Here is a 26237-nt window from a genome sequence, read left to right as displayed (position 1 = left end):
CCATCACTCCATTACAACATAAGGCATTACAAAACCCACATCCGGAAAATAACCAATTATCAGAGGCGACTTCCCAAACGGCACCCTATTCCCATAGTGCAATACGTTTGACCGGAGCCCATAGGTCTAAAGTAGTGCACTATATAGGGAATAGGGTGCCATTTGGGATCCAGCCAGAGTACATTCACATACAGAAGATCATCAGGAAATGCACTTCAGATGTTTGTTTTGGCAAAGCTAAGGCATCTTGGGACATCTGAACCATTAGTGTTATATAGGTAGTGCCCCAAATGGCATCCTATCCCCTATATTGGTGTTTCCCAGTACGCGTATTGTAACCCCTGTAACTTGTCAACGAATCATCAAGCCCTCAATGAGTTGTGTTTGTCCAGGGCTACAACCACGTGTACTGAAGGACCAGGGCTGGTGTACTGTTGGGGGTACTGGAGGACCAGGGCTAGGGTACTGGAGGACCAGGGTTGGTGTACTGTTAAGGGTACTGGAGGACCAGGGTTGGTGTACTGTTAAGGGTACTGGAGGACCAGGGTTGGTGTACTGTTGAGGGTACTGGAGGACCAGGGTTGGTGTGCTGTTGAGGGTACTGGAGGACCAGGGTTGGTGTACTGTTGAGGGTACTGGAGGACCAGGGTTGGTGTACTGTTGGGGGTACTGGAGGACCAGGGTTGGGGTACTGTTGAGGGTACTGGAGGACCAGGGTTGGTGTACTGTTAAGGGTACTGGAGGACCAGGGTTGGTGTACTGTTGAGGGTACTGGAGGACCAGGGTTGGTGTACTGTTGAGGGTACTGGAGGACCAGGGTTGGTGTACTGTTGAGGGTACTGGAGGACCAGGGTTGGTGTACTGTTGAGGGTACTGGAGGACCAGGGTTGGTGTACTGTTGGGGGTACTGGAGGACCAGGGTTGGGGTACTGGAGGACCAGGGAAATATAGTGCCTATGTAGTGCACTACTTTTGACCAGGGCTCGTAAGGAATAGGGTGTAATTTGGGCTTTAGATATGTTTCCAGTAGCTTGTGTGTTTCTATAATACACCGGTCATATTATAATAAAGATATTGTGATTTAATTCATACATGACGACGTATAGTGATGCACAGAGCCAAGTCCCTGACACGTAACGTTGTAGTGTATCCTGCAAAGCGTCAGGTCTCCATGGAGACCTATTCCATACCAGAACTTCAAATTCTTCTGTAAGACAATTACATACATTTTAGAGGATTGTGTCAACAAAAGGAAGTATTGATGACAATTATATATATATATATATCACATTAAATTGTTAAAAAGTTCAATAATATCCTTTCTGTTTTATGGGGCGAGATACAATTACAAAAAACATTTATGAAGCAGAATTCATATGGAAACGAGTTCCTAAGGCAACCCTGCTGGTCCTGCTCTCCTTAAATGGAATTGTTTTAATATAATTTTACAAAGCAAAAAAATATTTAAAAAAATAACAAGCAAGTGCTGCCATTGATGAAAAGGCCCAATCTCAACCTGTCATCTTATTATAGTCATTTATGGACATTCAAACAAGCAGATCTGTCAGCCTGTAATCTTCCTGCCTTTAGAAAACAGAGCCAGAGGAGGACTGTAGAAACCTACTGTAGAAACCTACTGTAGTAACCTCAGGAGGAGGAGATCTCTGTGCTGTAGTAACCTCAGGAGGAGGAGATCTCTGTGCTGTAGTAACCTCAGGAGGAGGAGATCTCTGTACTGTAGTAACCTCAGGAGGAGGAGATCTGTACTGTAGTAACCTCAGGAGGAGGAGATCTCTGTACTGTAGTAACCTCAGGAGGAGGAGATCTCTGTACTGTAGTAACCTCAGGAGGAGGAGATCTCTGTACTGTAGTAACCTCAGGAGGAGATCTCTGTGCTGTAGTAACCTCAGGAGGAGGAGATCTCTGTACTGTAGTAACCTCAGGAGGAGGAGATCTCTGTACTGTAGTAACCTCAGGAGGAGGAGATCTCTGTACTGTAGTAACCTCAGGAGGAGGAGATCTCTGTACTGTAGTAACCTCAGGAGGAGGAGATCTCTGTACTGTAGTAACCTCAGGAGGAGGAGATCTCTGTACTGTAGTAACCTCAGGAGGAGATCTCTGTGCTGTAGTAACCTCAGGAGGAGATCTCTGTGCTGTAGTAACCTCAGGAGGAGATCTCTGTGCTGTAGTAACCTCAGGAGGAGATCTCTGTGCTGTAGTAACCTCAGGAGGAGATCTCTGTGCTGTAGTAACCTCAGGAGGAGATCTCTGTGCTGTAGTAACCTCAGGAGGAGATCTCTGTGCTGTAGTAACCTCAGGAGGAGATCTCTGTGCTGTAGTAACCTCAGGAGATCTCTGTGCTGTAGTAACCTCAGGAGGAGATCTCTGTGCTGTAGTAACCTCAGGAGGAGATTTCTGTGCTGTAGTAACCTCAGGAGGAGGATATCTCTGTGCTGTAGTAACCTCAGGAGGAGATCTCTGTACTGTAGTAACCTCAGGAGGAGATCTCTGTGCTGTAGTAACCTCAGGAGGAGATCTCTGTGCTGTAGTAACCTCAGGAGGAGGAGATCTCTGTACTGTAGTAACCTCAGGAGGAGGAGATCTCTGTGCTGTAGTAACCTCCGAGGGGTGGGACAACAGTTCACCAGGGCTGAACTTCGTATGAACAGTGTAGAATGAGAGTCCTCAAAGTCCAATGTTGAGCTAGCACAGAGTCCCATTCCTCCGTCCAGTCAATTCGGGGTTGTATTCATTAGTGCACACCGTAGCAAACTGTTTAGCAACAACCAACTGGTTTATTATTGGACAAATTCAGGTAGGTCCTTCTTTGTTTTCTCCCCCGTTTGCTTCCTAGTGAATTTACGACCCAGTTCACATGTTCCCTGTGAAGTTCTTGCCCGACTGCTGCTGGGCCTGTGTGTACCACTGCTGCCTCGGTTTCCTTTGGTCCACCTCAGACAGCAGGGCCTGACGGTAGGCCTCGTAGGACTTGACGATGCGCTCCAGTTCCTTCATGAAGAGCAGCTTCAACATGCCCTGGTACGTGTCCAGATCCACCAGCTGGAACAGCTCCCACTTCAGGATGTGGTCATACCTGGTGGAAGAGAGAGGTGAGCACCTGAACATCCTGTCTGTCTCCCGACTGAACAGATCCTTATACCTGAACATCCTGTCTGTCCATCTCCTTATACCTGAACATCCTGACTTGTCCATCTCCTTATACCTGAACAGCCTGACTGTCCATCTCCTTATACCTGAACAGCCTGACTTGTCCATCTCCTTATACCTGAACAGCCTGACTTGTCCATCTCCTTATACCTGAACAGCCTGACTTGTCCATCTCCTTATACCTGAACAGCCTGACTGCCCATATCCTTATACCTGAACATCCTGTCTGTCCATCTCCTTATACCTAAACAGCCTGACTGTCCATCTCCTTATACCTGAACATCCTGTCTGTCCATCTCCTTATACCTGAACATCCTGTCTGTCCATATCCTTATACCTGAACATCCTGTCTGTCCATATCCTTATACCTGAACATCCTGTCTGTCCATATCCTTATACCTGAACATCCTGTCTGTCCATATCCTTATACCTGAACATCCTGTCTGTCCATATCCTTATACCTGAACATCCTGTCTGTCCATATCCTTATACCTGAACATCCTGTCTGTCCATATCCTTATACCTGAACATCCTGTCTGTCCATATCCTTATACCTGAACATCCTGTCTGTCCATATCCTTATACCTGAACATCCTGTCTGTCCATATCCTTATACCTGAACATCCTGTCTGTCCATATCCTTATACCTGAGCATCCTGTCTGTCCATATCCTTATACCTGAACATCCTGTCTGTCCATATCCTTATACCTGAACATCCTGTCTGTCCATATCCTTTTACCTGAACATCCTGTCTGTCCATATCCTTATACCTGAACATCCTGACTTGTCCATCTCCTTATACCTGAACAGCCTGACTGTCCATCTCCTTATACCTGAACAGCCTGACTTGTCCATCTCCTTATACCTGAACATCCTGACTGCCCATCTCCTTATACCTGAACATCCTGTCTGTCCATCTCCTTATACCTAAACAGCCTGACTGTCCATCTCCTTATACCTGAACATCCTGTCTGTCCATCTCCTTATACCTGAACATCCTGTCTGTCCATATCCTTATACCTGAACATCCTGTCTGTCCATATCCTTATACCTGAACATCCTGTCTGTCCATATCCTTATACCTGAACATCCTGTCTGTCCATATCCTTATACCTGAACATCCTGTCTGTCCATATCCTTATACCTGAACATCCTGTCTGTCCATATCCTTATACCTGAACATCCTGTCTGTCCATATCCTTATACCTGAACATCCTGTCTGTCCATATCCTTATACCTGAACATCCTGTCTGTCCATATCCTTATACCTGAACATCCTGTCTGTCCATATCCTTATACCTGAACATCCTGTCTGTCCATATCCTTATACCTGAACATCCTGTCTGTCCATATCCTTATACCTGAACATCCTGTCTGTCCATATCCTTATACCTGAACATCCTGTCTGTCCATATCCTTATACCTGAACATCCTGTCTGTCCATATCCTTATACCTGAACATCCTGTCTGTCCATATCCTTATACCTGAACATCCTGTCTGTCCATATCCTTATACCTGAGCATCCTGTCTGTCCATATCCTTATACCTGAACATCCTGTCTGTCCATATCCTTTTACCTGAACATCCTGTCTGTCCATATCCTTATACCTGAACATCCTGTCTGTCCATATCATTATACCTGAACATCCTGTCTGTCCATATCCTTATACCTGAACATCCTGTCTGCCTCCTGAAAGTCCACATCACAGGGAAGTGTAATCATAATACATTGGGTTTTAAACAAGCATTACTAAAATCCTAAGTCCCTCTTACAGTAACGCAGCGACAGTAAACGGTGACAAGAACCTCTAACGTAGCCATCACTAAATCAACAAACACGAAAACCTGTTCCAGGATATTTATCCAAGTTGTTAAGTTATGAGAAAGAGTACAGTATCGAGCCCCAGGCTTTCCCCACTGCCTCAGCCATGGAAACAAGTACGGGGGTAAATCCCCACAGATATATGGGAGGAAAACCAGGTGGACGTCACTCACTTGAGCGGGGCGCGGGCATACACCTGTAGCCAGTCAGGGATCTCTGCCGTGTGGTACGGGTTGGCTGGTACCAGTACCGGATGGTTCCTCTCCGAGGGGCGAGGCTGGTACACTACCGGAGGGGGCAGGGGAGGGGGCTGGTCATAACGAGGCACGCTGGAGCAGATGGAGAGGGGGGAGAGGGGGGTTGGACAGTAAGTATGGACAAAGGCTAGGAGTTGAGTTTATCATCATGTGAAAAAAAAAAATGGTTGAAAAAAAAATACAAAAAGAACAAAGAAGAAGTCTACATTTCCTCCCCTACCTAGGAGCACAGGGGTGGAGTCTGTCTGTCTGTCTAGGAGCACAGGGGTGGAGTCTGTCTGTCTACCTAGGAGCACAGGGGTGGAGTCTGTCAGTCTACCTAGGAGCACAGGGGTGGAGTCTGTCAGTCTACCTAGGAGCACAGGGGTGGAGTCTGTCTGTCTGTCAGTCTACCTAGGAGCACAGGGGTGGAGTCTGTCTGTCTGTCAGTCTGTCTAGGAGCACAGGGGTGGAGTCTGTCTGTCTGTCTAGGAGCACAGGGGTGGAGTCTGTCTGTCTGTCTAGGAGCACAGGGGTGGAGTCTGTCTGTCTACCTAGGAGCACAGGGGTGGAGTCTGTCTGTCTGTCAGTCTACCTAGGAGCACAGGGGTGGAGTCTGTCTGTCTACCTAGGAGCACAGGGGTGGAGTCTGTCTGTCTGTCTGTCTACCTAGGAGCACAGCGGTGGAGTCTGTCTGTCTGTCTAGGAGCACAGGGGTGGAGTCTGTCTGTCTGTCTAGGACCACAGGGGTGGAGTCTGTCTGTCTACCTAGGAGCACAGGGGTGGAGTCTGTCAGTCTACCTAGGAGCACAGGGGTGGAGTCTGTCTGTCTGTCAGTCTACCTAGGAGCACAGGGGTGGAGTCTGTCTGTCTGTCTAGGAGCACAGGGGTGGAGTCTGTCTGTCTACCTAGGAGCACAGGGGTGGAGTCTGTCTGTCTACCTAGGAGCACAGGGGTGGAGTCTGTCTGTCTGTCAGTCTACCTAGGAGCACAGGGGTGGAGTCTGTCTGTCTGTCAGTCTACCTAGGAGCACAGCGGTGGAGTCTGTCAGTCTACCTAGGAGCACAGGGGTGGAGTCTGTCAGTCTACCTAGGAGCACAGGGGTGGAGTCTGTCTGTCTGTCAGTCTACCTAGGAGCACAGGGGTGGAGTCTGTCTGTCTGTCAGTCTACCTAGGAGCACAGCGGTGGAGTCTGTCAGTCTACCTAGGAGCACAGCGGTGGAGTCTGTCTGTCTACCTAGGAGCACAGGGGTGGAGTCTGTCTGTCTGTCTAGGAGCACAGCGGTGGAGTCTGTCTGTCTACCTAGGAGCACAGGGGTGGAGTCTGTCTGTCTGTCAGTCTACCTAGGAGCACAGCGGTGGAGTCTGTCTGTCTACCTAGGAGCACAGGGGTGGAGTCTGTCTGTCTGTCAGTCTACCTAGGAGCACAGCGGTGGAGTCTGTCTGTCTACCTAGGAGCACAGCGGTGGAGTCTGTCAGTCTACCTAGGAGCACAGGGGTGGAGTCTGTCTGTCTGTCAGTCTACCTAGGAGCACAGCGGTGGAGTCTGTCAGTCTACCTAGGAGCACAGGGGTGGAGTCTGTCAGTCTACCTAGGAGCACAGGGGTGGAGTCTGTCAGTCTACCTAGGAGCACAGGGGTGGAGTCTGTCAGTCTACCTAGGAGCACAGGGGTGGAGTCTGTCAGTCTGTCTAGGAGCACAGGGGTGGAGTCTGTCAGTCTGTCTAGGAGCACAGGGGTGGAGTCTGTCAGTCTACCTAGGAGCACAGGGGTGGAGTCTGTCAGTCTACCTAGGAGCACAGGGGTGGAGTCTGTCAGTCTACCTAGGAGCACAGGGGTGGAGTCTGTCTAGGAGCACAGGGGTGGAGTCTGTCAGTCTACCTAGGAGCACAGGGGTGGAGTCTGTCTGTGTCTAGGAGCACAGGGGTGGAGTCTGTCAGTCTACCTAGGAGCACAGGGGTGGAGTCTGTCAGTCTACCTAGGAGCACAGGGGTGGAGTCTGTCAGTCTACCTAGGAGCACAGGGGTGGAGTCTGTCAGTCTACCTAGGAGCACAGGGGTGGAGTCTGTCAGTCTACCTAGGAGCACAGGGGTGGAGTCTGTCTGTCTGTCTAGGAGCACAGGGGTGGAGTCTGTCTGTCTGTCTAGGAGCACAGGGGTGGAGTCTGTCTGTCTGTCTAGGAGCACAGGGGTGGAGTCTGTCTGTCTGTCTAGGAGCACAGGGGTGGAGTCTGTCAGTCTACCTAGGAGCACAGGGGTGGAGTCTGTCAGTCTACCTAGGAGCACAAGGGTGGAGTCTGTCAGTCTACCTAGGAGCACAGGGGTGGAGTCTGTCAGTCTACCTAGGAGCACAGGGGTGGAGTCTGTCAGTCTACCTAGGAGCACATGGGTGGAGTCTGTCAGTCTACCTAGGAGCACAGGGGTGGAGTCTGTCAGTCTACCTAGGAGCACAGGGGTGGAGTCTGTCAGTCTACCTAGGAGCACAGGGGTGGAGTCTGTCAGTCTACCTAGGAGCACAGGGGTGGAGTCTGTCAGTCTACCTAGGAGCACAGGGGTGGAGTCTGTCAGTCTACCTAGGAGCACAGGGGTGGAGTCTGTCAGTCTACCTAGGAGCACAGGGGTGGAGTCTGTCAGTCTACCTAGGAGCACAGGGGTGGAGTCTGTCAGTCTACCTAGGAGCACAGGGGTGGAGTCTGTCAGTCTACCTAGGAGCACAGGGGTGGAGTCTGTCAGTCTACCTAGGAGCACAGGGGTGGAGTCTGTCAGTCTACCTAGGAGCACAGGGGTGGAGTCTGTCAGTCTACCTAGGAGCACAGGGGTGGAGTCTGTCAGTCTACCTAGGAGCACAGGGGTGGAGTCTGTCAGTCTACCTAGGAGCACAGGGGTGGAGTCTGTCAGTCTACCTAGGAGCACAGGGGTGGGGTCTGTCAGTCTACCTAGGAGCACAGGGGTGGAGTCTGTCAGTCTACCTAGGAGCACAGGGGTGGAGTCTGTCAGTCTACCTAGGAGCACAGGGGTGGAGTCTGTCAGTCTACCTAGGAGCACAGGGGTGGAGTCTGTCAGTCTACCTAGGAGCACAGGGGTGGAGTCTGTCAGTCTACCTAGGAGCACAGGGGTGGAGTCTGTCAGTCTACCTAGGAGCACAGGGGTGGAGTCTGTCAGTCTACCTAGGAGCACAGGGGTGGAGTCTGTCAGTCTACCTAGGAGCACAGGGGTGGAGTCTGTCAGTCTACCTAGGAGCACAGGGGTGGAGTCTGTCAGTCTACCTAGGAGCACAGGGGTGGAGTCTGTCAGTCTACCTAGGAGCACAGGGGTGGAATCTGTCAGTCTACCTAGGAGCACAGGGGTGGAGTCTGTCAGTCTACCTAGGAGCACAGGGGTGGAGTCTGTCAGTCTACCTAGGAGCACAGGGGTGGAGTCTGTCAGTCTACCTAGGAGCACATGGGTGGAGTCTGTCAGTCTACCTAGGAGCACATGGGTGGAGTCTGTCAGTCTACCTAGGAGCACAGGGGTGGAGTCTGTCTGTCTGTCAGTCTACCTAGGAGCACAGCGGTGGAGTCTGTCAGTCTACCTAGGAGCACAGGGGTGGAGTCTGTCAGTCTACCTAGGAGCACAGGGGTGGAGTCTGTCAGTCTACCTAGGAGCACAGGGGTGGAGTCTGTCAGTCTACCTAGGAGCACAGGGGTGGAGTCTGTCAGTCTACCTAGGAGCACAGGGGTGGAGTCTGTCAGTCTACCTAGGAGCACAGGGGTGGAGTCTGTCAGTCTGTCTAGGAGCACAGGGGTGGAGTCTGTCAGTCTGTCTAGGAGCACAGGGGTGGAGTCTGTCAGTCTGTCTAGGAGCACAGGGGTGGAGTCTGTCTGTCTGTCTAGGAGCACAGGGGTGGAGTCTGTCTGTCTGTCTAGGAGCACAGGGGTGGAGTCTGTCTGTCTAGGAGCACAGGGGTGGAGTCTGTCAGTCTACCTAGGAGCACAGGGGTGGAGTCTGTCAGTCTACCTAGGAGCACAGGGGTGGAGTCTGTCAGTCTACCTAGGAGCACATGGGTGGAGTCTGTCAGTCTACCTAGGAGCACAGGGGTGGAGTCTGTCAGTCTACCTAGGAGCACAGGGGTGGAGTCTGTCAGTCTACCTAGGAGCACATGGGTGGAGTCTGTCAGTCTACCTAGGAGCACAGGGGTGGAGTCTGTCTGTCTGTCAGTCTACCTAGGAGCACAGCGGTGGAGTCTGTCAGTCTACCTAGGAGCACAGGGGTGGAGTCTGTCAGTCTACCTAGGAGCACAGGGGTGGAGTCTGTCAGTCTACCTAGGAGCACAGGGGTGGAGTCTGTCTGTCTACCTAGGAGCACAGGGGTGGAGTCTGTCTGTCTACCTAGGAGCACAGGGGTGGAGTCTGTCAGTCTGTCTAGGAGCACAGGGGTGGAGTCTGTCAGTCTGTCTAGGAGCACAGGGGTGGAGTCTGTCTGTCTGTCTAGGAGCACAGGGGTGGAGTCTGTCTGTCTACCTACCTAGGAACACGGGAAGGGAGTATGTCTCTACAGCCTACCTAGGAGCACAGGGGTGTCTATACTGAGCCCTCTTGTTGAGGTGGTCCACGTAGTAGGTCCCAAACTCAGCTGACTCCACCTTCTCCCAGCCAGGGGGCAGACCCTCTCTCTCCAGGGGGTGGGACCAGTGGGTGGTGTTGGTGTTGTGGTCGATGTAGTACTTCCTGCCTCGGATGGTCCAGTCTACCGTCCAACCGCGGGGCAGGGGGAGGTCCTCGCCGCTCGGACTGGACAGGTTCCCCAGAGACTTAGCCTGCATCCGACCAATACCTGGGGACCCAGAGAGGAGAGCAGAGGAGGGGAGAAGAGGAGAACAGTTAGGCTGTATCCCACTCCCAAATGACCCCCTATTACCTAGAGGAGAGTTTCTCAAACTCAGTCCTGGGGCCCACTGGGTGCACGTTAAGGGTTTTTGCCCTAGCACTACACAGCCGATTCAAATAACCAACTGATCATCATCATAAAGCTTTAATTATTTGAATCCGCTGTGTTGTGATAATAATTCTAATAGTTTGCCTAATTTCAGTTTGTGACAAAACAAGCAAAGTATATATAGTGTAGAGAATCATTGTACCATCCTAAGCCGCTGAGAAATATATATTTTACATAATTGAAACTAGAGGTCGGCCGATTAATTAGGGCCGATTTCAGGTTTTCATAACAATCGGAAATCTGTATTTTTGGGCGGCGATTTGCATATTATTATTTTTTATTTAACGAGGCAAGTCAGTTAAGAACACATTCTTATTTTCAATGGCGGCCTAGGAAAGGTGGGTTAACTGCCTCGTTCAGGGGCAGAACGACAGATTTTCACCTTGTCAGCTCGGGGGATCCAATCTTGCAAACGTACAGTTAACTAGTCCAACGCAATAACGACCTGCCTCTCTCTCGTTGCACTCCACAAGGAGACTGCCTGTTATGCGAATGCAGTAAGCCAAGGTAAGTTGCTAGCTAGCATTAAACGTATCTTATAAAAAACAATAAATCATAATCACTAGTTGATGATATTACTAGATATTATCTAGCGTGTCCTGCGTTGCATATAATCTGACTGAGCATACAAGTATCTAAGTATCTGACTGAGGGGTGGTAGGCAGAAGCAGGCGCGTAAACATTCATTCAAACAGCACTTTCGTGCGTTTTGCCAGCAGCTCTTTGTTGTGCGTCAAGCATTGCTCTGTTTATGACTATCAACTCTCGAGATGAGGCTGGTGTAACCGAAGTGAAATGGCTGGCTAGTTAGCGGGCTGAGCGCTAATAGCGTTTCAAACGTCACTCGCTCTGAGCCTTCTAGTAGTTGTTCCCCTTGCTCTGCATAGGTAACGCTGATTCGATGGTGGCTGTTGTCGTTGTGCGAGGAGCGAGGCGGAAGCTATACTGTTACACTGGCAATACTAAAGTGCCTATAAGAACATCTAATAGTCAAAGGTTAATGAAATACAAATGGTATAGAGGGAAATAGTCCTATAATAACTACAACCTAAAACTTCTTACCTGGGAATATTGAAGACTCATGTTAAAAGGAACCACCAGCTTTCATATGTTCTCATGTTCTGAGCAAGGAACTGAAACGTTAGCTTTCTTACATGGCACATATTGCACTTTTACTTTCTTCTCCAACACTTTGTTTTTGCATTATTTATTCCAAATTGAACATGTTTCATTATTCATTTGAGGCTAAATTGAATTTATTTATGTATTATATTAAGTTAAAATATGTCTTCATTCAGTATTGTTGTAATTGTCATTATTACAAATAAAACATTTAAAAAATTGGCAGATTAATCGGTATCAGTGTTGAAAAATCTAAATCGGTCGACCTCTAATCAAAACCATTGTATTTTCAGCTGGTGTACAAAACTGAAAGTAAAAATCCAGGGGTTCACACACACACACACACACACAATTGGTTGATGCTCATGGTTACGTTAACGTGGAAATAAAATGTTACATTTAAATTAAAATGAGAACTGTAGCATCAAAAAAATAGAGAGCAGATATTTTCAGCTGGAATCTGATCAATTCTGCCTGGGAGTGATGGACGACAACACACGATTAGTGCTCTTAGCCAGCTCGTGAGTGAAGGATTGGAATGTGCACGCGTTCCACAGAAATACACTCCTCCGTCCACAGAGAGGGGAAACATTGGTTCGGTCTGTTACAGAGCATTGTCTGAGAGGAGAAATTAACTGGGACAACTAGTAAATCACCAAAAAGCTTTAATCTGTACTAGTAACAGTACTGGGAGTAGCCAGCCACCTAGAAAAAGTAGACAGCCAAACTATCAATATTTTTGGTGTCCCCTGGTACATTCTAATGCCTTGTTTCAATCCAAAATACACAGCGAAACTATTGAATAATTCATCAAAAAATATTGACCTCCACAGATTAGAAACATTAGTTGTGTTATTGTGTGTAAAATTACTAGACTTTACCATTTAAAATGACTGAAAAGGTATGAATTCTGTCAATTTAAAACATAAAAAAGGTAGGGGGGCGTGGATCAGAAAACCAGTCAGTATCTGGTGTGACCACCATTTGCCTCATGCAGCGCGACACATCTCCTTCACACAGAGTTGACCAGGCTGTTGATTGTGGCCTGTGGAATGTTGTCCCACTCCTCTTCATTGGCTGTGTGAAGTTGCTGGATGTTGGTGGGAACTGGAACACGCTGTTGTACACGTCGATCCAGAGCATCCCAAACAGGCTCTATGGGATTCTCTGCCTCTAACCCTAATATGGGGGCTGAGTCACTGGAGCTCTTTCATGCCGTCCCTGGGAGGGGTGCGTCACTTGAGTGGGTTGAGTCACTGACGTGATCTTCCTGTCCGGGTTGGCGCCCCCATCGGGTTTGTGCCGTGGGGAGATCTTCATGGGCTATACTCGGGCCTTGTCTCAGGGTAGATAGTTGGTGGTTTGAAGATTGCCAAAGCACATCCATCTAGTGGGTTGGGGACAAAGTGGGTGGGGTTCCTATCCTGCCTGGGGGTAAAGTTGATTGATATGGTGAGAATGCAGGCCATGGAAGAACTGGGACATTTTCAGCTTCCAGGAATTGTGTACAGATCCTTGCGACATGGGGCCGTGCATTATCACGCTGAAACATGAAGTGATGGCGGTGGATGAATGGCACGACAATGGGCCTCAGGATCTCGTCATGCTGTCTCTGTGTATTCAAATTGACATAAATAAAATGTAATTGTGTCCGTAGTTTATTCCTGCTCATACCATAACCACACCACGGGGCAATCTGTTCACAACGTTGACATCAGCAAACCGCTCGCCCACACAACGCCATACACATGATTTACGGTTGGTTAGACGTACTGACAAATTCTTTAAAACGAATTGAGGCGGCTTATGGTAGAGAAATGAACATTACATTCTCCGGCAACAGCTCTGGTGGACATTCCTGCAGTCAGAATGCCAATTGCATGCTCCCTCAAAACTTGAGACATCTGTGGCATTGTGATGTGGCCTTATTGTCCCCAGTGCAAGGTGCACCTATGTAATGATCATGTGGTTTAATCAGCTTCTTGATATGCCACACCTGTCAGGTGGATGGATTGTCTTCGTAATGTAAAAATGCTCACTAACAGGGATGTAAACAAATGTGTGCTCAACATTTGAGAGAAATAAGCTTTGTGTGTAAAAAAACCATTTATGGGATGTTTTATTTTAGCTCATGAAACATCGGACAAACACTTTACATGTAGAGTTTTGATGGATTCTGAGTTCTGACTCCTAACCTTGAAATAATGTTAATTATTATTATTTTATTTAAACTAGGCAAGTTAAATGATCATGTATCCAATTGAAATATTGAGCCGTGCCGTAGTCTGGTTTCTACACCAGAAGTGAATGGGTATGTGTAAGAGGAATGTATATGGTGGAGGCAATTAAACTGGAATGTACCGAGTGAAGGAAAGATAATCCCATGGTTGGCAGGCACTGATAAGGGTGGAGAGATGTGGGTTTAGTGAGGAATGGAGATCCGGTCAGGTCACATTAAGGGAGAAGGAACAGTTTATTGCCCGCGTCACTTAATTTCTTGCCTAGTAATAAATATGTAATGTTTAGAGAGAAGGAGGACGTCACTCAAATTGGGATATATATATATATATATATATATATATATATACACATACATACATACATACATACACACACACACACACACACACACACACACACACACACTACCACTGGTGGTACTGTGTCTGTCTGTAGCGCTGTATGGCCCAATCAGTAAATAAAACTTGGTTTGAGCTTTACTAAATCGTCTGTGAAATTTTATAAAAGGTTCATTTAGAACCTAACAGTTTATATTTGTGTTCAGTGTAGTTACTCCACAATACTAACCTAATTGACAGTGTAAAATGAGGGAAGCCTGTACAGAATACCAATATTCCAACAACAACAAAAATGCATCCTGTTTGCAACAAGGCACTAAAGTAATACTGGCAGAAAATGCATCCTGTTTGCAACAAGGCACTAAAGTAATACTGGCAGAAAATGCATCCTGTTTGCAACAAGGCACTAAAGTAATACTGGCAGAAAATGTGGCAAAGCCATTAACTTTTTGTCCTGAAAACAAAGTGTTGTTGGATTTGCCCCAAATATACAGCATATTGAGTACCACTCTCCATATTTTCAAGCAGAGTGGTGGCTGCATCATGTTATGGGTATGCTTGTCATCGATAAGGACTTGGGAAGTTTCAGCATAGAAGCGGAATAGAGCTAAGCACTGGCAAAATCCTTAAGAGGAAAACCTGGTTCAGTCTGCTTTCCACTAGACACTGGGAGATTAAATCACATTTCAGCAGGACAATTACCTAAAACACAAGGCCAAATCTACGCTGGAGTTGCTTACCCAGAAGACAACAGTGAACGTTCCAGAGGGACCAAGTATGGACTTAAATCTATAGCAATACTTGAAAATGGTTGTCTAGCAATGATCAATAACCACATTGGACAGAGCTTGAAGAATATTTTTTTTTTTTTTTTTTTTTTTTTTTTAAATGGGCAAATGTTGCACAATCCAGGTTTGAAAAGCTCTTAGATATTTACCCAGAAAGACTCTCAGCTGTAATCGCTGCCAAAGGTGCTTCTAACATGTATTGACTCAGGTAAATAAGATATTTCTGTATTTCACTTTTAATAAATGTGCAAACAATTCTAAAAAATAAAATTAAAGATTTTCACTGCCATTATGGGGTATTGTGTGTAGATGCGTGTGACATTTTTAATTCAGGCTGTAACACAACTTGGAATAAGTTAAGGGGTATGAAAACTTTCTGGAGGCAAAAAGTATTCATACTTCAGGAAAGTATTCAGACCCCTTGACTATTTCCACATTTTGGGTATTTACAGCTTTATTCTAAAATTGTTTTAGAAATTGCTAATTTACAAATAAAAAATGGAAATATCAACTTTTACACAAGTACCGTGCTTCTACTTAGTACTTTGTTGAAGCACAATTGGCAGCGATTACAGCCAAGTCTTCTTGGGTGTGACGCTACAAGCTTGGCACACCTGTATTTGGGGAGTTCCTCCCATTCTTCTCTGCAGATCCTCTCAAGCTCTGCCAGGTTGGATGGGGAGTGTTGCTGCACAGATATTCTCAATGTCTCTCGAGAGATGTTTGATCGGGTTCAAGTCCAGGCTCCGGCTGTACCACTCAAGGACATTCAAGACTTCCCCACAGCATGATGCTGCCACCACGCTTTCCGTAGGGATGGTGCCAGGTTTCCTCCAAATGTGACGCTTGGCATTCATCTCTAGGAAGAGTCTTGGTGGTTCAAAAATTATTAAATAAAAAAATTATGGAGGCCACGGTGTTCTTGGGGACCTTCAATGCTGCAGAAATGTTTTGGTACCCTTCCTCAGATCTGTGCCTCGACACAGTCATGTCTCGGAGCTCTACGGACAATTCCTTCGACCTCATGGCTTGGTTTTTGGTCTGACATGCACTGTCAACTATCGGACCTTATATAGACAGGTGTGTGCTTTTCCAAATTATGCTCAATCAATAAAAAAAATTGACCACAGGTGGACTCCAATCAAGTTGTACAAACATCCCAAGGATGATCACTGGAAACAGGATGCACCTGATCTCAATTTTGAGTATTATAGCAAAGGGTCTGAATACTTATGTAAATAAGGCATCTTTTTTTTTTATTTGTAATAAATTTGCAAAAATGTCCAAATACCTTTTTTCGCTTTGTCAATATGGGGTATTGTCTAGATTTAAAATTTTATTTTAGAATAACAAAATGTGTCTTGTCACAAGACAACTGATTGGAGGAAAGAAATTACACAAATTAAAAAGGAACACCTGTTAATTAAAATGCATTCCAGGTGACTACCTCATGAAGCTGGTTGAGAGAATGCCAAGAGTGTGCAAAGATGTCATCAAGGCAAAGGGTGGCTACTTTAAAAAACCTCATAGCAAAAATATATTTTGATTTGTTTAACACTTTTTTGGTTACTACTGGATTCCAAATGTGTTATTTCATAGTGTTGATGTCTTCACTATTATGCTACAATGTAGAAAATAGTAAAAATAAAGAAAAACCCTTGGATGAGTAGGTGTGTCCAAACTTGACTGGTACAACATCAATTATTTTTCACATATTTAACCACTTTTGTTGTTGTTGTGTTGGCACAAAACTACTAAAACATACTCCCAAACATTTTGTAAAACTGGTACCGGGTTACCTTAAAAACAGAACACCATTGTGTTTGTGAGAGTCTCCCCTTCCCACAGTAGGGTCATATTAGTTTGTAGCCAGAACAGTTTTGGCTACAGACAGAAGTTGACACGTCGATGGTAGCGACTTCAGACAGGTCCTATGGCGCTTGTGAGGGGGGGGGGGGGGGGGGGGGGGGGGGGTCGTTTACATTACACATGTTTGTGACAAGACCAATTTTCAGGATGTCTCCTGGTCTGACAAACAGAGTCGTAAAAGCTCTGCCATTTTACACTGCGGATGGGAAGACAGACGAAAAAGGCAAGACAGACGAAAAAGGCAAGACAGACGAAAAAGGCAAGACAGACGAAAAAGGCAAGACAGACGAAAAAGGCAAGACAGACGAAAAAGGCAGACAGACGGAAAAGGCAAGACAGACGGAAAAGGCAAGACAGACGAAAAAGGCAGACAGACGAAAAAGGCAGACAGACGGAAAAGGCAGACAGACGGAAAAGGCAGACAGACGGAAAAGGCAGACAGACGGAAAAGGCAGACAGACGAAAAAGGCAAGACAGACGGAAAAGGCAGATGCGGTGTATTGAGACGACTCGAACGGTCGCGTCAAATCGACTCTTAAGGATTACTGTACACACAGAGAAAGCCTTGGAGAGTAAAACATCTGAAATGAAGCAGTCTGGGATTGAGGTATTTGACTTGGGGCGGGCGGGCGGTCCCACTCAGTCTGCAAATTACTAGTTTGCAGCCAGACTACATTTTGAAGATCCAAACAGTGAGGTTTAACTGAACCGGCACCACCCCTTTCTCTAAAGGCTTTATCCAAACAACAAAAAAAAAAACAAGGATCTGCTAGCTGAGTACCCGGAAGAATGGTAGCAGCAAAGACAGACTTCTACACCTGTTTATAAGCTGTGTTGACTAGTTACAATATAGCTTCATGGCCAATGCATTCATGCTCATACTGAAGAGTGGCAGTCCAGGAATTAACCATTGAATATTTGACCTTTATTTAACTAGGCAAGTCAGTTAAAGAACAAATTCTTATTTTCAATGACGGCCTAGGAACAGTGGAACAGGAACTGCCTGTTCAGGGATCAGAACGACGTACCTTGTCAGCTCAGGGATTTGAACTTGCAACCTTCTGGTTACTAGTCCAGCGCTCTAACCACTAGGCTACCCTGCCGGTTACTAGCCTACTCGCCACATCCAATGAGCAGCCTACTCGCCACATCCAATGAGCAGCCTACTCGCCACATCCAATGAGCAGCCTACTCGCCACATCCAATGAGCAGCCTACTCGCCACATCCAATGAGCAGCCTACTCGCCACATCCAATGAGCAGCCTACTCGCCACATCCAATGAGCAGCCTACTCGCCACATCCAATGAGCAGCCTACTCGCCACATCCAATGAGCAGCCTACTCGCCACATCCAATGAGCAGCCTACTCGCCACATCCAATGAGCAGAGCAATGTCAACATATTACTCCCCACATCATAGCGGACACAAGGCTGTTTGGCTCATCTCAGTCACGAAGAAAAATAACTTTGCAGCTGCTTCTGAATAATAAACAATGGCGTGCTGGAGGTTGGTAAACATTAAAATAAAACCCAGTCCTAAAACCTAAAATAATTTTTATGTCATATCATAGGAATCACACAGATTTGTATAATTTGGGATCAAATATAAAATATCACAGTTAATGTCCAGTTGGTAGGAGAGTCTCGAACGGAGGTCTTACAGTTTATTCTCCAATGATTGCACGTTCAGATGTGTCACTTCAAGCCAAATTACATTATACTTTTTACTAAAATGATGACTTGACTTAAAATCGGTGTGCAACCTCATGGCTAAAGCTCTGGCCATTGTCTTTCAGCTGGGAAAACGTGGCTTTTTACTGCTGTGTGCATTTAAGGCCTCAATCATCATTTTCTTCTTGTTGACTAAACTACACTACTGAGTCATAGCTTTATTATTAAATATGTATCAAATTTCAAAAAGGTGTACGGTAACAGTTGAATAAGTTGAGAGAGGAAAAAAATACTGCTCTGGCTAGTATCACTGCTCTGGCTAGTATCACTGCTCTGGCTAGTACCACTGCTCTGGCTAGTACCACTGCTCTGGCTAGTACCACTGCTCCGGCTAGTATCACTGCTCTGGCTAGTATCACTGCTCTGGCTAGTATCACTGCTCCGGCTAGTATCACTGCTCTGGCTAGTATCACTGCTCTGGCTAGTATCACTGCTCCGGCTAGTATCACTGCTCCGGCTAGTACCACTGCTCCGGCTAGTACCACTGCTCCGGCTAGTATCACTGCTCCGGCTAGTACCACTGCTCTGGCTAGTACCACTGCTCTGGCTAGTATCACTGCTCTGGCTAGTATCACTGCTCTGGCTAGTACCACTGCTCTGGAGTATCACTGCTCTGGCTAGTACCACTGCTCTGGCTAGTACCACTGCTCTGGCTAGTACCACTGCTCTGGCTAGTATCACTGCTCTTATCACTGCTCTGGCTAGTATCACTGCTCTGGCTAGTACCGCTGCTCTGGCTAGTACCGCTGCTCTGGCTAGTATCACTGCTCTGGCTAGTACCACTGCTCTGGCTAGTACCACTGCTCTGGCTAGTATCACTGCTCTGGCTAGTATCACTGCTCTGGCTAGTATCACTGCTCTGGAGTACCACTGCTCTGGCTAGTACCACTGCTCTGGCTAGTATCACTGCTCTGGCTAGTATCACTGCTCTGGCTAGTACCGCTGCTCTGGCTAGTACCGCTGCTCTGGCTAGTATCACTGCTCTGGCTAGTATCACTGCTCTGGCTAGTACCACTGCTCTGGCTAGTATCACTGCTCTGGCTAGTATCACTGCTCTGGAGTACCGCTGCTCTGGCTAGTACCACTGCTCTGGCTAGTATCACTGCTCTGGCTAGTATCACTGCTCTGGAGTACCGCTGCTCTGGCTAGTACCGCTGCTCTGGCTAGTACCACTGCTCTGGCTAGTATCGCTGCTCTGGCTAGTACCGCTGCTCTGGCTAGTACCGCTGCTCTGGCTAGTATCACTGCTCTGGCTAGTATCACTGCTCTGGCTAGTACCACTGCTCTGGCTAGTATCACTGCTCTGGCTAGTACCACTGCTCTGGCTAGTATCACTGCTCTGGCTAGTATCACTGCTCTGGCTAGTATCACTGCTCTGGCTAGTATCACTGCTCTGGCTAGTACCACTGCTCTGGCTAGTATCACTGCTCTGGCTAGTACCACTGCTCTGGCTAGTACCACTGCTCTGGCTAGTACCACTGCTCTGGCTAGTATCACTGCTCTGGCTAGTACCACTGCTCTGGCTAGTATCACTGCTCTGGCTAGTACCACTGCTCTGGCTAGTACCACTGCTCTGGCTAGTATCACTGCTCTGGCTAGTATCACTGCTCTGGCTAGTATCACTGCTCTGGCTAGTACCACTGCTCTGGCTAGTACCACTGCTCTGGCTAGTACCACTGCTCTGGCTAGTATCACTGCTCTGGCTAGTACCACTGCTCTGGCTAGTACCACTGCTCTGGCTAGTATCACTGCTCTGGCTAGTACCACTGCTCTGGCTAGTAGCACTGCTCTGGCTAGTATCACTGCTCTGGCTAGTATCACTGCTCCGGCTAGTACCACTGCTCCGGCTAGTATCACTGCTCCGGCTAGTACCACTGCTCCGGCTAGTACCACTGCTCCGGCTAGTATCACTGCTCCGGCTAGTACCACTGCTCCGGCTAGTACCACTGCTCTGGAGTATCACTGCTCTGGCTAGTACCACTGCTCTGGCTAGTATCACTGCTCTGGCTAGTATCACTGCTCTGGCTAGTATCACTGCTCTGGCTAGTATCACTGCTCTGGCTAGTACCACTGCTCTGGCTAGTACCACTGCTCTGGCTAGTATCACTGCTCTGGCTAGTACCACTGCTCTGGCTAGTACCACTGCTCTGGCTAGTACCACTGCTCTGGCTAGTATCACTGCTCTGGCTAGTATCACTGCTCTGGCTAGTATCACTGCTCTGGCTAGTACCACTGCTCTGGCTAGTATCACTGCTCTGGCTAGTACCACTGCTCTGGCTAGTATCACTGCTCTGGCTAGTACCACTGCTCTGGCTAGTACCACTGCTCTGGCTAGTACCACTGCTCTGGCTAGTACCACTGCTCTGGCTAGTATCACTGCTCTGGCTAGTATCGCTGCTCTGGCTAGTACCGCTGCTCTGGCTAGTATCGCTGCTCTGGCTAGTACCACTGCTCTGGCTAGTACCACTGCTCTGGCTAGTACCACTGCTCTGGCTAGTATCACTGCTCTGGCTAGTATCACTGCTCTGGCTAGTACCACTGCTCTGGCTAGTGTCACTGCTCTGGCTAGTGTCACTGCTCTGGCTAGTACCACTGCTCTGGCTAGTACCACTGCTCTGGCTAGTATCACTGCTCTGGCTAGTACCACTGCTCTGGCTAGTACCACTGCTCGCTCTGGCTAGTACCACTGCTCTGGCTAGTACCACTGCTCTGGCTAGTACCACTGCTCTGGCTAGTATCACTGCTCTGGCTAGTATCACTGCTCTGGCTAGTACCACTGCTCTGGCTAGTATCACTGCTCTGGCTAGTATCACTGCTCTGGCTAGTATCACTGCTCTGGCTAGTACCACTGCTCTGGCTAGTATCACTGCTCTGGCTAGTACCACTGCTCTGGCTAGTACCACTGCTCTGGCTAGTACCACTGCTCTGGCTAGTATCACTGCTCTGGCTAGTATCACTGCTCTGGCTAGTACCACTGCTCTGGCTAGTACCACTGCTCTGGCTAGTACCACTGCTCTGGCTAGTACCACTGCTCTGGCTAGTACCACTGCTCTGGCTAGTATCACTGCTCTGGCTAGTACCACTGCTCTGGCTAGTACCACTGCTCTGGCTAGTACCACTGCTCTGGCTAGTATCACTGCTCTGGCTAGTACCACTGCTCTGGCTAGTACCACTGCTCTGGCTAGTATCACTGCTCTGGCTAGTATCACTGCTCTGGCTAGTATCACTGCTCTGGCTAGTATCACTGCTCTGGCTAGTACCACTGCTCTGGCTAGTACCACTGCTCTGGCTAGTACCACTGCTCTGGCTAGTATCACTGCTCTGGCTAGTATCACTGCTCTGGCTAGTATCACTGCTCTGGCTAGTACCACTGCTCTGGCTAGTACCACTGCTCTGGCTAGTATCACTGCTCTGGCTAGTACCACTGCTCTGGCTAGTACCACTGCTCTGGCTAGTACCACTGCTCTGGCTAGTATCACTGCTCTGGCTAGTACCACTGCTCTGGCTAGTACCACTGCTCTGGCTAGTATCACTGCTCTGGCTAGTACCACTGCTCTGGCTAGTATCACTGCTCTGGCTAGTACCACTGCTCTGGCTAGTACCACTGCTCTGGCTAGTACCACTGCTCTGGCTAGTACCACTGCTCTGGCTAGTACCACTGCTCTGGCTAGTAATCACTGCTCTGGCTAGTACCACTGCTCTGGCTAGTACCACTGCTCTGGCTAGTACCACTGCTCTGGCTAGTACCACTGCTCTGGCTAGTACCACTGCTCTGGCTAGTATCACTGCTCTGGCTAGTACCACTGCTCTGGCTAGTACCACTGCTCTGGCTAGTATCACTGCTCTGGCTAGTATCACTGCTCTGGCTAGTACCACTGCTCTGGCTAGTATCACTGCTCTGGCTAGTACCACTGCTCTGGCTAGTACCACTGCTCTGGCTAGTACCACTGCTCTGGCTAGTATCACTGCTCTGGCTAGTATCACTGCTCTGGCTAGTATCACTGCTCTGGCTAGTACCACTGCTCTGGCTAGTACCACTGCTCTGGCTAGTACCACCTGCTCTGGCTAGTACCACTGCTCTGGCTAGTACCACTGCTCTGGCTAGTAATCACTGCTCTTTAAGCTTTACGTATCATCCTCAATCCTCTTCGTCAGAGCTTTTCAAAGACAAAAAGAAAGAAAAAAGCTCTGACTAAGGCCAATACGTAAAGCTTAATAATGAGCAGTGATACTAGCAAGAGCAGTGTACGGGTTTCTTATTTTTTTCCCCCTCATATTGTATCCAATTGAAATGGGTTCAACTGATAAAAAAAATTTAAAAAAGTATTAGGTAAGACTTATTTGGGGTGGTTTCTGGGAGAGTTTAGATGTATTTTTTAAAATTATTTTTAATCCAGGACTAAGATTAATTTATGTCGGGGGAAACCACCACTTTATGCTTACCTGTTGGCGGTCTGTTTGGGGTCGGCGAAGTGTGTTGTTGTGGTGGTGGTGGTAGTCTTTGGAAGTTTGGATGTTCGTTGTGTTCATAGTATCTATAGTCCTCATGGAAGCGTTCAGGTGCTCTGGGCTGCTGGGGCCTGGGCTGAGGCCGTCTCTGCTGCTGTTGCTGTTGCTGCTGCTGCTGGCTGTCGTAGTAAGGTTCCGGAGGCGGGGGGTAGTAGTAGCGTCCAGCGTCACCGTTCTCAGCCACGGCGCTCACGTCCGTGAGGAAGGACTGCGAGGAGCCTCCGTACTCGTGGGTTATATCCCCCAGGCTACGTGGCAGGTACGGAGGGGCTGACATCCTATGGCTCTCTCTCCGAGCCACCTCGTGGGGTGGTCTCTGCACAGGGGCGCGCAGGAAGCTCTTGTTGCGGACCACCACTGGTTCAGGGCTGGTTCCCACAGGGTAGGCTGAGGGACCAGGCTCCGGCAGAGGGACCTCGGTGCGTCTGGGAATAGTGGGTCCATGTCGGATGAATGAGGGCATGAGATCTGAAACAGACCAACAGTGTGTGTCAAAAACATTAGGGAGGGGAGACGGACCACAAGCTTGAAAAAGTTGGGTATTCGACAATAATTTACCAATCCACTCATTGACACAAAGACCCCGGGAATCAGTCTCTACATTCTGAGCATTCAGATTAGAGTTCGGACTCGTCCGCGCTCTACCAACATCTTTAGTTAGTAACTAAAGCCTTTCACTCAACAAAATCATGTTTGGAAATCAACAATGGATGTATTAATGTAACGTTCGGGACCAGAGCTAGCTAACAAGTTAGCTGAATAGCGCTTGGGACCAGAGCTAGCTAACTAGTTAGCCGCATATATAATCAACTTTGGCAAACGCTGGCAAGCTAGCTACTAGTTAGACATGCAGAAGACACAGTAACTATTAAATATTACGTTTACCAAACTTCTTATGATTGGGTATCAACATATGACCAAAAACTCGCGACTTGTAAAAAGTGAACGAAGAGACACTGCTAACCTAGGTAGCTAGTTAGCCAACCAACTTACTTCTCAGGACTGGTGAAGTCTCCTTCTTCACATATTTCCCGTGTACTTCCGCTGGTTTCGACGCCTCGCTTTTACTTTTCTTTCTTGAAAGCATAACTCAAAAAGGAGACATCAATGCAATGTAATAAACTCGTGGAAAGTTCCCCAAAAACTACGAGCGTCCCTTCCAATCTGTAGTGTGTACATTTTAGCTAACTAAAGTTAGCTAGCTAGCTAGGCTAATTAAACTACAGACTTGGCTAACGTTAGTTAACTTACGCATACCTTTTGCTAATATTCTGGCAATTTAGACAATCAGCCAAAATAGAACGATTGCTTGTATCAACTAATTCTAGCCAGTTTTGCTGAAGTAAACTATTTTCGCCCAGTTAAATCACTGTTTTTCTTCTCCAAGCCAGTTGAAGTCGAAGTAGCTTTTCCATTCAGTGGAGTTCTCCAGCCCATGTCATCAGCTCCACACAAACTGCTCACCGCCTCCTCACTTCATTCCAGCCCGCGGAGGGTTGTGGGATGGGAATACCACAGTGAAGTCATACCGTAGCTACATATGCTCACAGTTTAAAATACAATAGGGAGAAAAAAGGGGGGTAAAAATAGGGAGTTAAAGGGGGGTATTTTTTTATTTATTTTTAATTAAAAAATAAACGTACATTTTATTAACTTTTTTTTTTTTTTTTTTGTAGTTTGAAGGATAGCACTTGTTTGTAGCCAAATAGACCACTGCACCATCCCAGGTAGCCTCTTGTCAAAGTCTGTTTTGAAGGAATGGCCCAACTGAATACATACCTACAAATATCCTCACCTCCCATATGAGAATGGGTTGTCATTCCTTATCAGGAATGTTCTCTGGTACAGTGGTTTAGTATCATGGTAAAAAAAAATAAAAAAAATAAACAACTTTTGTGATCAACTTAACATTCTTCGAGACAAACAATTATTATTGGATACAAATAAGTTATACGCAACATATTTCCTAATATTATATTGAAAGATGAATGAAAAACCTTAAAACAAAAAGGTACTGTATTCTAGAGGTAGGTGAGACATACAGTACAATGTGTAAATATGTAAATAACTGACAATAAGTAAACGTCAGAATAGCCCTCAGAGCTGTCCCGTAGCTAGTACGATGAGAATTAATTAAAATGCTCCAAAACTGGAGATTAAATTAAAAGTTAATTTGATATGCATGGAAGCTGCTATGTAAGCACAAGTTTTCCACTTTAAAAAAACAACAGCACTTTGAAACGTTTCTAAATGTCATAATTCAAATAAAAACATCTGCAATGTTTTCATACTTTAAAAGACTAAGAAGATGCTGGGGTAATACTTCACTGACGGTGGTAAAGCAAGTGCTGGTGTTGGACTGGTGGTGGACTGGTGTTGGACTGGTGTTGGACTGGTGTTGGACTGGTGTTGGACTGGTGGTGGACTGGTGGTGGACTGGTGTTGGATTGGTGGTGGACTGGTGGTGGACTGGTGTTGGACTGGTGGTGGACTGGTGGTGGACTGGTGTTGGACTGGTGGTGGACTGGTGTTGGACTGGTGTTGGACTGGTGGTGGACTGGTGGTGGACTGGTGTTGGACTGGTGTTGGACTGGTGTTGGACTGGTGGTGGACTGGTGAGAACAGGCCCAGAGAGGTCCACTTCAAAGCAGGATCAGTGTCAGATAGCTAAGTTGCCTAAATATTCTGATATAACGTTTTATTTTGTAATAAAGATGAGCTTGAAAATGGGCATGGTCTCATTTATTTAACAAACAACAAAATACATTTCTAGGTTTATCTTTTTAAAAAAAATTTTTTTAACAACCATAAAATCAACAGTTATTTCTGGTTGCTTATCAAAGTTAGACGGCGAACTCATTGATCCTGCTTTGTAGTATATCGCTCAGAGTAGATGATAATGCTGTAATGTACAAGTATTGGGCCTTGGGCATGCCAGTAGGTGGAATGGTAGTGTAATGCTGTAGTTCCGTCCAAAGACACACATGGTTCCATCCATGTTCAGCTCACACCTGTCTAGCACACACCTGTCTAGCACACACCTGTCTAGCACACACCTGTCTAGCACACACATGTTCAGCTCACACCTGTCTAGCACACACATGTTCAGCTCACACCTGTCTAGCACACACATGTTCAGCTCACACCTGTCTAGCACACACCTGTCTAGCACACACATGTTCAGCTCACACCTGTCTAGCACACACATGTTCAGCTCACACCTGTCTAGCACACACCTGTCTAGCACACACATGTTCAGCTCACACCTGTCTAGCACACACCTGTCTAGCACACACATGTTCAGCTCACACCTGTCTAGCACACACCTGTCTAGCACACACCTGTCTAGCACACACCTGTCTAGCACACACATGTTCAGCTCACACCTGTCTAGCACACACATGTTCAGCTCACACCTGTCTAGCACACACCTGTCTAG

At 47.2% G+C, this 26237-nt stretch overlaps 2 protein-coding genes across 2 annotated transcripts; both read right to left on the bottom strand.

Annotated features, from left to right (window-relative positions):
• Positions 1–1313: 1313 nt before the first annotated feature.
• On the bottom strand, positions 1314–2720 carry LOC149972158 (uncharacterized). Its single transcript, XM_090221363.1, has 2 exons — positions 2620–2720; positions 1314–2430 (listed from the first exon to the last, which is right to left on the bottom strand). Exons 1-2 carry the CDS (start codon positions 2718–2720, stop codon positions 1587–1589), a joined length of 945 nt encoding a protein of 314 aa, XP_090077489.1. The 3' UTR covers positions 1314–1586.
• Positions 2721–2851: 131 nt separating this feature from the next.
• LOC110505959 (protein salvador homolog 1) lies at positions 2852–24312 on the bottom strand. Its single transcript, XM_090221362.1, has 5 exons — positions 23792–24312; positions 22733–23266; positions 9768–10038; positions 5166–5321; positions 2852–3094 (listed from the first exon to the last, which is right to left on the bottom strand). The coding sequence occupies exons 1-5, from the start codon at positions 23883–23885 to the stop codon at positions 2872–2874; spliced, it is 1278 nt and encodes a 425-aa protein (XP_090077488.1). The 5' UTR covers positions 23886–24312; the 3' UTR covers positions 2852–2871.
• Between the last annotated feature and the right edge of the window lie 1925 nt (positions 24313–26237).

Source organism: Oncorhynchus mykiss, chromosome 25 (genome assembly GCF_057628025.1).
Source record: "Oncorhynchus mykiss isolate SJ-2025 chromosome 25, ASM5762802v1, whole genome shotgun sequence".
In the NCBI taxonomy this organism is placed as follows: Eukaryota; Metazoa; Chordata; class Actinopteri; order Salmoniformes; family Salmonidae; genus Oncorhynchus; species Oncorhynchus mykiss.
Note: the sequence above shows the minus strand (reverse complement) of the source record. Positions and strands in the feature narration are given on the sequence as shown.

Excerpts from the sequence above, each read along its gene's own strand:
- LOC149972158 (XM_090221363.1), bottom strand. The coding sequence starts at position 2,720 with ATGGGACTCTGTGCTAGCTCAACATTGGACTTTGAGGACTCTCATTCT. Across the intron at positions 2,431-2,619 it reads TGTTGTCCCACCCCTCGGAG|GTTACTACAGCACAGAAATC; the intron begins GTTACTACAGCA and ends CCTCCTCCTGAG.
- LOC110505959 (XM_090221362.1), bottom strand. The coding sequence starts at position 23,885 with ATGCTTTCAAGAAAGAAAAGTAAAAGCGAGGCGTCGAAACCAGCGGAA. Across the intron at positions 23,267-23,791 it reads GACTTCACCAGTCCTGAGAA|ATCTCATGCCCTCATTCATC; the intron begins GTAAGTTGGTTG and ends GGTCTGTTTCAG. Across the intron at positions 3,095-5,165 it reads TATGCCCGCGCCCCGCTCAA|GTATGACCACATCCTGAAGT; the intron begins GTGAGTGACGTC and ends CTCTTCCACCAG.